This window comes from Scardinius erythrophthalmus (assembly GCF_964197995.2).
Source record: "Scardinius erythrophthalmus genome assembly, chromosome: 2".
NCBI lineage: Eukaryota > Metazoa > Chordata > Actinopteri > Cypriniformes > Leuciscidae > Scardinius > Scardinius erythrophthalmus.
Genome location: NC_138222.1, coordinates 67,478,005 through 67,493,431, shown reverse-complemented (window position 1 = coordinate 67,493,431; position 15,427 = coordinate 67,478,005). Strand labels below are relative to the sequence as shown.

At 37.4% G+C, this 15,427-nt stretch overlaps 2 protein-coding genes across 2 annotated transcripts; both read right to left on the bottom strand.

Annotated features, from left to right (window-relative positions):
- Positions 1-339: 339 nt before the first annotated feature.
- LOC308705887 (C-type mannose receptor 2-like) lies at positions 340-1,025 on the bottom strand (the record flags this gene model as incomplete). The annotated part of the gene is made up of 2 exons (XM_081391184.1): positions 340-653; positions 818-1,025. The coding sequence occupies 2 exons, from the start codon at positions 1,023-1,025 to the stop codon at positions 340-342; spliced, it is 522 nt and encodes a 173-aa protein (XP_081247310.1).
- Positions 1,026-4,173: 3,148 nt separating this feature from the next.
- LOC308705881 (early activation antigen CD69-like) lies at positions 4,174-4,694 on the bottom strand (the record flags this gene model as incomplete). Its single annotated transcript, XM_081391175.1, has 2 exons — positions 4,174-4,565; positions 4,658-4,694. The coding sequence occupies 2 exons, from the start codon at positions 4,692-4,694 to the stop codon at positions 4,174-4,176; spliced, it is 429 nt and encodes a 142-aa protein (XP_081247301.1).
- Between the last annotated feature and the right edge of the window lie 10,733 nt (positions 4,695-15,427).

The following is a 15,427-nucleotide window of genomic DNA, read 5'->3' as shown; positions in this document are numbered from 1 at the left end:
CCATCTCTTCCGTGAGCACTTAACCTCATAAAAAAAAAAAAAAAAAAAATCCTTTCCCTTTGAAACATCACTTATCGGGCTTATGCTACTCTGAATAATGCCTGAACTTCGTATTTTGAGCACTTCTTGCGTTGTTGCTGTTTTTGCCTCTTCATGATGACTCGCTTAATTTAGTCCTAATTTGTAAGTCGCTTTGGATAAAAGCGTCTGCTAAATGACTAAATGTAAATGATTAAAACAAAAAAGTGTTTGCCAGTTAAAAAATATTTTGCTTAAGAACAACACAAACATATCCTTCAGTCCTAATATCTGCTGCAGATGAAGTTGAGTTTGACGTGTTCAAGGACGGCTGATCCAGCGCTGATCTCCTCTAGACTGAACTGCTCCAGATCTCACTCCAGACACACAGTTCTCCTCTCCTGGAGCCCAGTTATGAAAGCACACGGTCTCTCCGCTCACCCAGAACCAGAGGCCCACAGTGCAGGAGTGACGTAAACCCAACCACACCGCCTCAGTAGACGCACGTTTAACCACATTCATCACACGACGCTGCATATCGACTGAATGAACCGAGACCAGATCCGTATAATTCTGTCTGCAGTATCTCAGAGCTTCAGGCCACGTCAGAGTCTCTTTGATCAGAATCAGTTTATCTGGACACAAAACAAACCACAAGCAAAAACTAGAGAGAGACTGATCAAAAACAACATGCAGAACAAACACTGTGGAGGAATCTGTCATGTCAGACATGTAGCGTGAGCTTTAAGAGATCTGGAGGTGATGGATGGATTGTGTGTGTTTGTGAGGATCTGCTCACCTTCATGACACACAAAAGGAAATTGGTTGTTGCAAGAGAAGTCTAACCATTGACCCTGAGCATTTGGTCTGATCACTGTACAGTTTTCAACACCTCCAACATTATCAGGTTCACCAGTATTCCAGTCTCTGAAAGAGGAGTTACTCTGATCTGACCACTGCCATGAGTCTCTGAACAGACCGATCCAGACATCATTAGATCTGGTCATTATTCATTATTCTTATGCTGCTTTATGTTTTGCACACACACACACACACACACACACACACACACACACACACACACACACACAGGGAGCGAGGCCAGGAATGTTCAAGTGGGCCTTTATAAAACAGGATAGGCAAAGTGTAGAGTATGAAAACTGCACGCCAATTGCCAAGAAAATAAAAATAAAAATAATTACTGGTGTGAATCTGTTACATTGAAGCGCACTCACTCCTGAAATTGTTATGATTGACAGTGATAACCGTAGCGACGGACAGGACAAAACATTTGTCAAAATAAACCTGTGCATTTAGTGCTGTAGTGTAAATGCAGACTAATAGACCCACAGCAACACAGACCAGAAGAAGAAAACAAGTCTGTGTAATTTTAGCAGCTTTAAAGATAATTTTATAAAGCACTCTTTTTTCATGTGTCCTTTTTAAAGCAATGTTTAAAAATCTGCCAATTAGATTTTTTTAATTAAATCTAAAAATATTTAAAAGTATTTAATGCATTATTTTATTAGCATTAATGATTTGTTATTATAGCTATTTTATAATAAATCCAAAGGCAAAACATGAAAATAACTACATTAGTGTCACGTGTCAAAATGCTTAGTTTTAGTTTAGTTTTTTATTAGTTTTAGTCTTTTTTTTTATTTAAATGTAGGTTGTTTGTCAGGGGCAAGATTAAAAATGGTCAGAACAAAGTATTGTGTAATAATAACTCAACAAAAACACCATACAATTTTAGAAATATGTATTCAACAATAACACCAGTACATATGTGAACAGTTTACACTAGACTCCGCAGTAAGTGCAAAATGTGTAAGTGACGTGTGCCAGGAAAAACCCTATAGCCAACAGACTAAAGAAGACGTACATGAACAGCATGTATTTAACCCATTTTTGAGCCACACAAGACATTGCTGTCAGAGTGTCAGGGAGCTCAATCTGAGAAATAATGACACATTAAGATGAACCATCTCAAAATGAACTAGGCTACTCAATGAATTGGACTGCAGCATTAGATGCATGTGCAGCATCTCTATGGCAAATCATTGCAGTTGAATAGCAATACAAATCTGCATATGTTGTAGCCTGCTTGACATCATTAATTAACATTGAAATTTCTTTACCTCGTACCAAAAATCTACACATCTATACAAAATTCACACCCTATACAAATCCCACAGCTGTAAAATTTTCACACCCTAAACTCAGTGGCGGTTCTACATTGAATTACACCCTGGGCGAGACCCCCTTCATTGGCAGATCATGTTTTGCTTGTTTTAAGCAAAAACTCAATTTTTATTTATTTCCCCAGAAATCAAGACTTAATATCTTATGTCATTTTACTACTTTAGTAAAATAACGTTATGCATCTTTATTTAAGAAATGTTTGATATTTGGACTGGAAACAATACAAAAATACTAAGTAAGAAAAGCATTTTTTGCAGTGTAATAACTGAACTTGTAACAGTTTTGTTGCAAAGCACAATATGATGGTGAAATTAGATCTCGTGTTTGAGTTAAAACCGAATTATTGTTAAGCATAGCAAGAATCATAGCAAAAAGGCTAACAATTAACAGTTATACCCACCAATTAATATTGCCCCTTCATTCATGACATGGATACAGAGAAAACATAGTTGCATACCTTTATCTTTCGCTCGTTTCTAAATTGGGCACCTGAGGGCTTTGACCTTTCTTGTCCATCTCTTATTTGGCACTCCACATCGACAATCAACAGATTTCCCCTGATCCCCCCATACCAACTGTCACTCACGACGAGTCACGACCAGAAGTCAAGACTAAACCAATTCACCTTGGTGGTGGTGACCAAGTAATCGTTTTGTATTACCTATTTTTATTAGCCATTCAGACAATTCAGAAAAACAAAAATGTGCAGGAAATATAGAGGCCTGTATTTATAATATTATGAATGAAATGTGCGTTATTTGGAAGAAAGTCGAGGTGTGACTGACTTAGATAACTATATGGATCCCCACACAGTGAAATGATAGATAATAGAAAACCGCTTCGCGGCACAGATTTATTTATTATTATTTTTTTTTCTGCTCGTGCCGGCGGCGCCGCCCCCCCAAAAATGCCGCCCCAGGCGATTGCCCGGTTCGCCCGTGCCAAAAACCGCTACTGCCTAAACTAAATGTACCCAATTCAATACTCATCTGGACTGAAGCAGCAAACATTGTAAGAGTAAAAAATGACAGAATCACAGCTTATATAGTGTTTTGACATCGACAACCCAACTGCATTTTACCTCAAACTCGCGACTAGTTAACTTTCTAAAGAAGGCGCAATCACTTCTCGGGTCGACATTAACACACTGACAAAATTGTATTCAGAATTTAAAATATTTTTCATACCACTTTTTAATGTGTGATTGTGTAAAGGTGTTCACAATACCAACCTTTCGCAAACTTGCTTTCAACGAACACTCGTTTTCATGGAGACGCGGTGTGCACGGAGGGGAGGGGCTGTGTGTGTGTGTGTGTGTGTGTGTGTGTGCACTTGAGTGACAGAGAGACGGAGGTTTTCGTTTACGATTATAACCTTGCTTGTGACGCTTAGCCGACTCTGCTGTGTGTGTTCTTGTGTTTTAAAGGAGCCGTGGGTTTGGAGACTCTGAAGGGAGAGTGGGATCTCATGCTTTCAAAGCTAACTTGATATTGCTGGCCTCTCCGAAATTGCCTACTCTACCTTTAATTTATAGGTTAAGACTGTATGTGTTAGTAGAAACTGTCTTGGAGCCGTCATATTTGGTATATGGTGCATCTATAAATGAACGGTAGTTTTAAATAGCAGCACTCACTGTTGTTGCAGACGAAATGATGATTATCACTACATGACAAATCATGAAATTGTCCATTTGACATCATTCCACAATATCTGCCTTCAGGTTGTCCAGTAGCTCAGTAAATGATCAAGTACTCTCAGTTCTTTTTTAGTTACTGGAACTCTTGTATAACTGAACTATTCCAACTAAGCTTTTGTCAGTACAACATACTTTTCCTATTTCACTTTACTTTTTTTTTTTTTTGTAAGGCAATTAGTTTGTATGCTTTTAAGTAAGTCTAACTAATTAGATTTTACAGTACAGTTTATGGTGTATCTTTTATAAATGAATGTTTATTGTGATTGTATGGAGCTGCACTTACTGTTGTTAGATGAATTGCAGATGAAAGTCCGGCTGTCACTACATGACACATCATGCCATTCTCCATTTTTCATGAAAGCACCCTCGTCTCTGCCATCAGGTTGTCCAAATCCCCAGTTCAGATAGAGCGCAGGTTCACCTGAAGACCACTGCCATTTATCAACACTCTTCTTCTGCAGTCCAATCCAGACATCCTGACCAACTCCATTCACACTCTTCTTCAGCTCGTTCATGTCGTTCATGTTGTCAACGGTGGCCAGATCTGTGTAATTCTCTCTGCAGAATCTCTGAGCTTCAGTCCAGGTCTTCAACACGTTTATAAAGTGATACTGACGCTGAACACATTCAGATACGGAGCAGAGAGCTGTGAAAGAGAGCGTTTGATTTAATGCTTTTCATAACAGGGTCAAACCTGATGAAACTATAAACCATAAATAATACAACAAACACACTCACCAATGAGAAGAAGAATCAAATATAGAGTTTGGTCCATTTCTGAAGAAGAAACACATTGAAAAACTCAAACATTCCCAGATTCATTTTGGAGTAAAATATGACCATTTCGTTTAGTATCTGAACAGCAGCATGAATTCACTGTACATAATCATTGAGACAATATTAACATCTGAAAGTGTAATTGTGTTTGAAGAATGAACATGTTCTTACTTTAGAGGTCGTGTGTTTCTGTCCTGAGTCTGATGTTTCTGTCTGCAGATTTACACTACGCTATTATTATATCGGTAACACTTTACGGTAAGGGTACATGAATTATCATGAATTCATGTATAAATTCATGCATGAAATATGCATTCATTCATGCATTAATATCTCATGAATCATCAGGAACTAACATGAGTTCAACGTTTTTCATTCATGACTTCATGGATGAACAACACCTTAATTAAAACATTAACTAAGATGAGTACATCATCATGAATTATGATTTATTACACATGATCATGATGTTTTCTTTGTTCACACAAAAAATTGGTCTTTACCACCCATTGTGGATAAAGCTATGGTTATGGTACATGAATCATCATGAATTCATGCATAAAAAAGTATTAATTCATGCATGCAAGACTGCTCTTCGAATTATTAAAGGAATGTACAAAAATCCACATTATCTAATGCATGCATACAGGCTAGAACAGTATATCAATTAATGTGAGAACTTTTTTTCTGAATTATGATCTGAGTTTCCAAGCATGTTCATGTCTTCTTCATAGCCTGCAGGTAAATGGACAGACCCCAAAATTGGCCAATCACAGCACATAACATACGAATTCTGTTGGCGTTCAAATACTAGTCATCATTAACTAAGCATTATTTATCTATGACTTCATCATGTGTGTGGCCCCTCAACTAAAGTGGTGACTTGGTCCTTTGAAACACTGATGAACAATGTGTTTTCATTATGATCTGAGTTATCCAGCATGTTCATGTCTTCTTCATAGCCTGCAGGTAAATGGACAGACCCCCAAATTGGCCAATCACAGCACATATTATACGAATTCTGTTGGCATTCAAATACAGTAGTCATCATTAACTAAGCATTATTTATCTATGACTTCATCATGTGTGTGGCCCCTCAACTAAAGTGGTGACTTGGTGCTTTGAAACACTGATGAACAATGTGGCATAACTGTGAAATGACATGAATATGAACATGAAAGTTCAAGCCTTTGCAAACAATGTACTGTGGACACAAATGGACTTTGATCTTAACTGTACTGCTTTATTCATAAACGGTATAAACCAGTTAAAAACCAAACAGCTTGATCTCTTTTTGGGTAAAGAGTCACCTTTAAGCTACTGATGTGACTCCTCCATATCATGAAATTGTAAAACAGCTTTATGGTTTTGTAAAGAGTTTTCAGATATAGCCTACAGACACTTAAAATAAAGTTCATGGTGTATGTACTGAATTCCTTCTCAGCTCTTTCCAGCTGTTGATTTAACTGGTTTATACCGTTCAGAATAAAGCAGTAAAGTTACATAACATTATTACGATTTTACAGCTAAAAAATGTACGTTAAACTATTTACGAATATTTCATATTATAAAGATATCTGTATAATTTCCCTTTTACCATTTTATAGATTATAAATGTAAGATCCCTTAAACCTACTCCCACACCTAAACATACCCATTTTATAGACAATATTAAAAGGATAAAACGTAATGGACAGATTTGTGTAGGGACATGGCAGTTTTATTAACAATGTAGCATTAAAAGATAGTTTGAGCAATTATAAATTAAAACAACAGACAGACAATCACGATCATTTATTTATTGAGAAAATGTCAAAACCGGTACCAAAAGTCGTTCACATGAAGATGTGTCGCAGTCCTCTCTGGTAGTAACGTTATATAATAGTTTTGTATGAGGTAACGTTACAGAGCAGAATTTAAGTTATTAATCCATGAAAATGTTAATCCGGTTCGGTTCGCTGTTCGCTCTGTGAAGGCGCGCGCGCTTCTCCATTTCAAATGTAGTACACAACTTAAACACGGCATGTCACAATCTGTGACGAAGAATGCGAGAGCCAATGAGCGTTTGATATCACTGCCGTAAAACATGTCGTAACGCTTCGGGCGCAATTTTTGAATTTGAATTCACCACGAGCGCGGGATTTGACGTTGGTCTCTGAGAGAAATGGAGATGAAGATCACTGGATAAAGGGCTGCATTTGGATCTGTTTCTTGCAAACAACGTATGGATTATAAAGATTTGATCACATTAAGCTAATAAAATTGATTTATTTTGTGAATTTATGTTGTGTTTTAGTGTATTATGAGTCAAAACATTAATGCCACGATTTGAATATGCATAAGTTAAATAGGAATACGCCCAAATTTGTACGTCGTTGTTTGTATAAGTTGTTTATAAGTAAATAAATTACGTTTTTGTGCTGTCCACTGTCAGTATTATACGTTTCTGTGTGTATAAAACGTAAATAAATGTACGTATGGTAGAACTACACTTTACGCAAGTTAAGATCAAAGTCCATTTGTCCACAGTACATTGTTTGCAAAGGCTTGAACTTTCATGTTCATATTCATGTCATTTCACAGTTATGCCACATTGTTCATCAGTGTTTCAAAGCACCAAGTCACCACTTTAGTTGAGGGGCCACACACATGAGGAAGTCATAGATAAATAATGCTTAGTTAATGATGACTACTGTATTTGAATGCCAACAGAATTCGTATAATATGTGCTGTGATTGGCCAATTTGGGGGTCTGTCCATTTACCTGCAGGCTATGAAGAAGACATGAACATGCTGGATAACTCAGATCATAATGAAAACACATTGTTCATCAGTGTTTCAAAGGACCAAGTCACCACTTTAGTTGAGGGGCCACACACATGATGAAGTCATAGATAAATAATGCTTAGTTAATGATGACTACTGTATTTGAATGCCAACAGAATTCGTATAATATGTGCTGTGATTGGCCAATTTGGGGGTCTGTCCATTTACCTGCAGGCTATGAAGAAGACATGAACATGCTGGATAACTCAGATCATAATGAAAACACATTGTTCATCAGTGTTTCAAAGGACCAAGTCACCACTTTAGTTGAGGGGCCACACACATGATGAAGTCATTGATAAATAATGCTTAGTTAATGATGACTAGTATTTGAACGCCAACAGAATTCGTATGTTATGTGCTGTGATTGGCCAATTTTGGGCTCTGTCCATTTACCTGCAGGCTATGAGAAGACATGAACATGCTTGGAAACTCAGATCATAATTCAGAAAAAAGTTCTCACATTAATTGATATACTGTTCTAGCCTGTATGCATGCATTAGATAATGTGGATTTTTGTACATTCCTTTAATAATTCGAAGAGCAGTCTTGCATGCATGAATTAATACTTTTTTATGCATGAATTCATGATGATTCATGTACCATAACCATAGCTTTATCCACAATGGGTGGTAAAGACCAATTTTTTGTGTGAACAAAGAAAACATCATGATCATGCGTAATAAATCATAATTCATGATGATGTACTCATCTTAGTTAATGTTTTAATTAAGGTGTTGTTCATCCATGAAGTCATGAATGAAAAACGTTGAACTCATGTTAGTTCCTGATGATTCATGAGATATTAATGCATGAATGAATGCATATTTCATGCATGAATTTATACATGAATTCATGATCATTCATGTACCCTTACCGTAAAGTGTTACCATTATATCTGCTCTCATCCCTCATTCAGCTCATCACATCATTTGTGTATTTCTCTAAAACAAATTTTCATATTTTACTTCCTCCTTATTTGTGTTTGTCTTCCTCTGTTTCTCTATATTTGCATATTGACATCTGTGTCAGTGTTAGTCTATATTAATATGAACCTTCAAAAAATGATATGAACATTTACAATTTACATTTGAACATTCACAACTAAACAGCTGCTTTAATGATATTGCTGGACTGCATAACTCGTGTTTCATCCCTGTTCATCTTGACATAAATGGCCGTTCCATTCTTGCAATCTTTGCACTTCACCATTTGTCTAAGTGTGTAGCGGTGTGTTATCTGTGTTGTGTCTACTCAGATTCACTCTAGTGTGTCACTGGCGGACGGAAAGAATGAAGAAAACTCAAAAATGGTCATGGCAAGTGGATTCACAAAATAAATGTTCACACCTGCTACACTTGCATGACATTTTTTCTTGTATTTGGCCCAAGTGTTCAAGTGGGCATGAAGACCGCAAGTGTGTGTAGAACTTCTGATTACCTAATTTGACACACTTATGGTGTTGTAAAAATGCAAGTGTTTACAGAGCTTTTATTTTGATTCTCACATCTTTGCATTTTTAAATAAACCTCTAAGTGTCTGTACAGCAGTGCCTATGTAACACGATTTACTAGTAATGATGGTACTTTTAATTAAGTGATAAAAGCATTTGCAAATGTTGTAAAATTTACACATACTCATGTTTGCACCAGTAAAATGTTCTCACTTATAGCCTGTTGCGTGCACATACTCTCTAGTGGCCAAGTGTGGGTATTTGGACAGACCCCATGTTTGAGTTTCTCTGTTTTGGGCCACTTTTATCTGTTGCTGTTTGAACTGAAGAGAGAAGGGTTGAGTTCAGTAGTGAAGACTGGTGATACTGGTTACTGAGAGCCTTTAAAAACCCTCCGTTTGAGGCTCCAGTCAAAGAGAAAGAAACGTGTGAGATAAAGGAGTGAGTTTGACCAGTGATGGAGTTTGGGGCTTGAGGGTTTGAAGCATTAAAAAAGACATAATGAAGAGTAAGGGAAGACTAGTTGCTCCTGCTTGCTGCTGTTGCGTTGGTTTGCGTCTGTAAGCTTTGTATATCTTTCTGTTTTGAATCATTATTTACTATCATTCCTTATTGTTTATACTGCTAAATATAACTTACTCAGCATCACACATTAACCTGACATCGCTAGCTTCAATCTAAATCGTTATTGCTAGTACAACATGCTAGTAATTCGCTAGCCTGTTAGCGTGCCATCCGTCCGCTCTTTATTTATTTTATTTTATTTTTTTCTCGCGCGCCTTTTACGAGTTCATCAAACAACTTAAGTGAGTAGGATCAGTCAACAGACACGGTGAGTCATGTCATCTTCTCCTCTTATTGTTACTTGCACTTCATGTAACATATAGCATATCCTTCTCTGTCAGCACAGGATTTACATGTGATAATGGAAGGGAAGATTTCAGAAGTAGAGACATGCATTCAAGTTTTAATCAAGGTTAATTGTAAGAATGCAAGGGTTTTAGATACTGCTTTGGATGCGACTAGCTTAGTGAACTCTGTACACTGTACGGTTCCGGCTGTAGAGCCCGTGCAGCAGGGCAACTGGCTGACCGTGAGACGCTGTAGTCGCGAGACAAAACACCGCTCTTCCGTTCCGATTACAACATTAAACAGGTTCTCCCCACTCAGTGAAACACCCACTGAGAATTCTGTTGATTGTGCCCTAGTTATTGGCGATTCTATTACACGGAACGTGAAAATAGAGACACCAGCCACCCGTGACATTTGCCGGGAGCCAGAGCGCCTGACATCAAAGCAAATTTAAAACTGCTGGCTAATGTTAATCGTAAATTCTCTAAGATTATTATTCATGTCGGCACTAATGATGTTCAACTCCGCCAGTCGGAGATCACTAAAATTAATATTAAAGAGGTGTGTGAACTCGCAAGTACGATGTCAGGCACTGTAATTTGCTCTGGCCCCCTTCCTGTTCGCCGGAGTGATGAGATACTTAGTAGACTGTCCTCACTCGCTGGCTGTCTAAGTGGTGTCCACAAAATAATATAGAATTCAAAGACAATTGGAAAAGTTTTTGGGGCAAACCTGACCTGTTGAAAAGAGATGGTATTCATCCCTCCTGGGATGGTGCTGCTCTTCTCTCTAGTAATATGGCTCATAGTCTTAGAGCTCAAACATGACAATCTGGGGCTCAGGTCATGAAGCAGACAGACTGGCTAAACCCACCGTCTGCTAGCGGCCTCGCGTCACCAAGGTCAGATAAATCCCATCACATAGAGCCTCTTTCACCTAGATATCATCATATAGAGACTGTGTCTGTTCCCCAAATAAGGGTAAAATTTTTATTCATGCTCAACAAATAAAAAACAGATATAATACAAATGAGCAAATGATAAAGCTTGGGTTGCTGATTATTCGATTCTGTAACGAGGTATGTTGTTATGGGAAGGAGGCGGGAACCGGCGAACATTTTAATGATAAAAATAAAACAAATACAAAACGAAAGTAAAAGACAGCAGCCCCTCACGGAGACAGCCCCTCTCTGCTGTCACAATAAAACAGAAACAAAACACAACATTAGTCCTGTTCCTCTCTCCATCACCACTGTCATTGCTCCTCCTTTTATGCTTCCGCTTCTCCGTGAGAGATACGAGACCGGTGTCGCTCATTATCAATCACGCCACCGGCCTCGCGCCGTCCTCCCACGGCCCTCGACCTCGTCGTGCTCGCCACAGATTCCTTACTTCCAAAGCACTTATTGTTAATGATATGAGTACAGACTATAACCTAGATGTGTTGTGTTTGACAGAAACCTGGCTAAAACCAGACAATTACATTACTTTAAATGAGTCCACCCGCAAGATTACTGTTATAAACATGAACCTCATCTGAAAGGCAAAGGGGAGGTGTTGCTGTAATTTATAGTAATATTTTCAGAATTACTAAGAAGTCTAGTTTCAAATATAATTCTTTTGAAGTGTTGGTTCTTAATGTAACAATATATAGTGTAAATGATAAATCACGTTTGAGATTTGTGCTAGCTACTGTATACAGGCCACCAGGGCATAGTTCGAATTACAGGGGACAGAAATTACAGTTTTGGGGGGGTCAGATAATTTTTCTGATATTGTGAAAAAATATAATTACAGATACAATACAAGTCAACTCCTATTTTCACTGTAGGAACATTTTAATGTAAAGCGATTTCAGACACCCCTATTGTGGACCGTACCATTTTAACCACCGTGGCTAGAAGCAACGGAGATAGAGAACGACTTCAACTTCTCAAGCAAGTGTCAACGTTGAATGACAAAAAGCTAGTTTCATAAAGTATCATTCTTTTCAACATTCCTTATTTGTATATTCAAAAATATTTAAAATAATCTAATTTAATACAGTTATAATTTTTCAATGTAAATTAATTTTATTGGTAATAGCCTAGTGTCTAATTATTTTAATTGAATATATTTATCAAATTTAAGAATTTGAAATGAAAGATGGAGCATACATCTAATAAAATTAGGGGAAAATGTCCTTTATAAAGGTACAAAAAATTATTCTGAGTGTTTTCAAACAGTGATGTAATGAAACATTGACAATTTAAGCTTGAAGGGAGTAAAGCCTCTGTTTAGGCTATTAAGGAATTATGTAATTTTGCCAAAAGAAAAACTTTTATTTTAAATAAATGTTCATTTTAAATCAGCCTACTTCAGTGTGATATTTGTTACCATATTATCATGCTTAACACTGAGAATTTGAATAATTGTAATGTGATGATCAGATGCAGATATCTAAATCAAAGAATATGGGCGGTTTGCGGGTGGATTATTTATTTTTAATAGTGGATTCGTGTGACTCAAAGTGCACCAGATTAATGAATTTATCTTTAAAATGTACAAAATTTTCTTCCGGGGGGGGGGCCCCGGACCCCGGACCCCGGACCCCGGACCCCGGACCCCCCTAGAGATACCAAGCTCCACCAACAAAAAAATGTGGGAAACACATTAGGCTATATGATGATCTACAAAAAAAACCACATTTAATTATCTTATTATTAAAATACATTATTATGATTTTACCACCTCCGCCTCATTTTGAGCCAGGAAAAACCCTGAAATAGGCAATAGGCTTCTTGTAAAGGTATTACTTTTACTAATAATTAGAATGGTATTTCAGTGCACTTAACTTCTAACTTTTGGGAGTTGATCAAAACAGTTCTCTTTTGGATATATAATAACAATGAGATATTCTGTAGCCTACTGATTATCAGTTTGTCGCATGTTTAGACCTTGTATGTGTGTTGCACAACACATGTTGCACTTGGCGATCACGGTGGGGATTGATATGGTAGTGGACCATGATGGTCATAGAAGAAGTGAAGGGGCAGTACCCCCCAATTATGGTGGGGTAATTCGCACTCTGCACCAGGGCACCATACAGACTTTATCAAAGAATTTGCTGATTTTCTATCAGAGTAAGTACTGGCTGCAGATAAAGTCCCAATTGTTGGTGATTTTAATATACATGTAGATAACTAAAAAGATGCATTGGGATTGGCATTTAAAGACATTCTGAACTCTATTGGAGTTAGACAACAAGTGTCAGGACCTACTTATTGTCGTAATCATACTCTAGATCTATATTATCACACAGAATAGATGTTGATGCCGTTGAAATTCTGCAGCAGAGCGATGACATCTCAGACCATTGTCTAGTCTTCTGTAAACTTCATTTAGCCAAGGCTGCAAAGCCGACTCCGTGTTACAAATATGTTAGACCTATCACTTCTGCCACTAAAGATTGCTTTATTAATAATCTTCTTGATCAGTTTCATCATCTCAGCATCCCAGATAGCTTAGAATAACTCAATATTGCGACAGAAACTTTTAACTTTCTCTTTTCCAGCACTTTAGACACAGTTGCTCCGTTGCGCTTAAAGAAGATTAAAGAAATTAGTCCAACGCCGTGGTACAACGAGCACACTCAGGCCCTTAAGAGAGCAGCCAGAAAAATGGAGCGCAACTGGAAGAAAACAAAACTAGAGGTATTTCGCATTTCATGGAAAGAGAGCTCAATTGCGTACAGAGAGGCTTTAAAAGCTGCTAGACCTGCTTATTTTTCAACCCTATTAGAAGAAAATTAACAAAATCCTAGGTATTTATTTGAAACAGTGGCTAAACTAACGTACAGTAACAGTAACTAACCTAAAGAAAAAAAATTCCAGGCAGCACAGCAGTAATGATTTTATGAACTTCTTCACTTAAAAGATTGATAATATCAGGGAGAAAATTATAACTATGCAACCGTCTACTACAGTATCGCATCAGGCAGTGCATTGTAGTGTCCTTGAGGAAAAATTTGATTCATTCATTCGTTGCTATAGGAGAGGAAGAATTTACTAAACTCGTTAATTCATCTAAATCGACAACATGTATGTTAGACCCTATACCGACTAAGCTACTGAACGAGATGCTTCCAGAGGTCATAGATCCTCTTCTTAATATCATTAATTCATCTTTGTCATTAGGATACGTACCAAAAACTTTTAAGCTGGCTATGATTAAACCGCTTGTTAAAAAAACACAACTTGATCCTACAGAATTAGTCAATTACAGGCCGATCTCGAATCTACCTTATCTGTCAAAGATATTAGAAAAGGCAGTATCCTCACAACTATGTTCTTTTTTAGAAAGAAATGATATCTGCGATGATTTTCAATCAGGATTTAGACCGTACCATAGTACTGAGACAGCTCTCGTTAGAGTCACAAATGATTTGCTCTTATCATCCGATCGTGGTTGTATTTCTCTATTAGTGTTACTCGATCTTAGTGCTGCATTTGACACCATTGGACATAACATTCTTTTAAATAGACTCGAAAATTATGTTGGCATTAGTGGAATTGCACTAGCATGGTTTAAATCATACTTGTCTGTCCATTATCAGTTTGTAGCAGTAAATGGAGAGATGTCTCATCGATCACAAGTTCAGTATGGCGTACCACAAGGCTCAGTACTAGGACCGCTGCTGTTCACTCTGTACATGCTACCATTAGGAGATATCATTAGGAAGCATGGCATTAGTTTTCACTGTTATGCTGATGATACTCGACTCTATATTTCTTCACGCACTGACGAAACTTACCAATTCACAAAATTAACGGAATGCATAGCTGATATAAATCTGGATGACTAGCAACTTCCTACTACTTAATTCTGAAAAAACAGAGATTCTAATTACTGGACAAAAAACTTTCTCAAGTAATAACCTAGAATACTGTCTAACACTTGATGGCTGCTCTGTTAAGTCTTCGTCGTCGGTTAGGAACCTGGGTGTGCTCTTTGATGCCAATCTTTCATTTCACGTGTCTAGCATCTGTAAAACCGCATTATTTCATCTTAAAAATATATCTAAATTACGCCATATGCTGTCAATGAAAAATGCAGAACAATTAGTCCATGCGTTCACGACATCAAGTCTAGATTATTGTAATGCTCTACTGGGTGGTTGCCCTGCACACTTAATAAACAAACTACAGCTGGTCACAGCTGCTCGAGTTTTTACCAGAACCAGGAAGTATGACCATATTAGCCCGGTTCTGTCAAAACTGCACTGGCTCCCTATTAAACATCGTATACATTTTAAAATATTGCTGATCACTTACAAAGCACTTAATGGTTTAGCTCCGCAGTACTTGAGCGAGCTCTTAATGCATTATAGTCCTTCACGTCTATTGCGATCTCAAAATTCCCGCCAGTTGATAATACCTAGAATATCAAAATCGACTGCATTTTATTTTCCTGATCCAGATCCAAATCAAATTTCCAGATCCTTTTCCCCTTTAGCACCAAAACTTTGGAACAATCTTCCAAACATTGTCTGGGAAGCAGACACACACTGTCAGTTCAAAGCTAGACTAAAAACACATCTCTTTGACCTAGCATACACTTAAC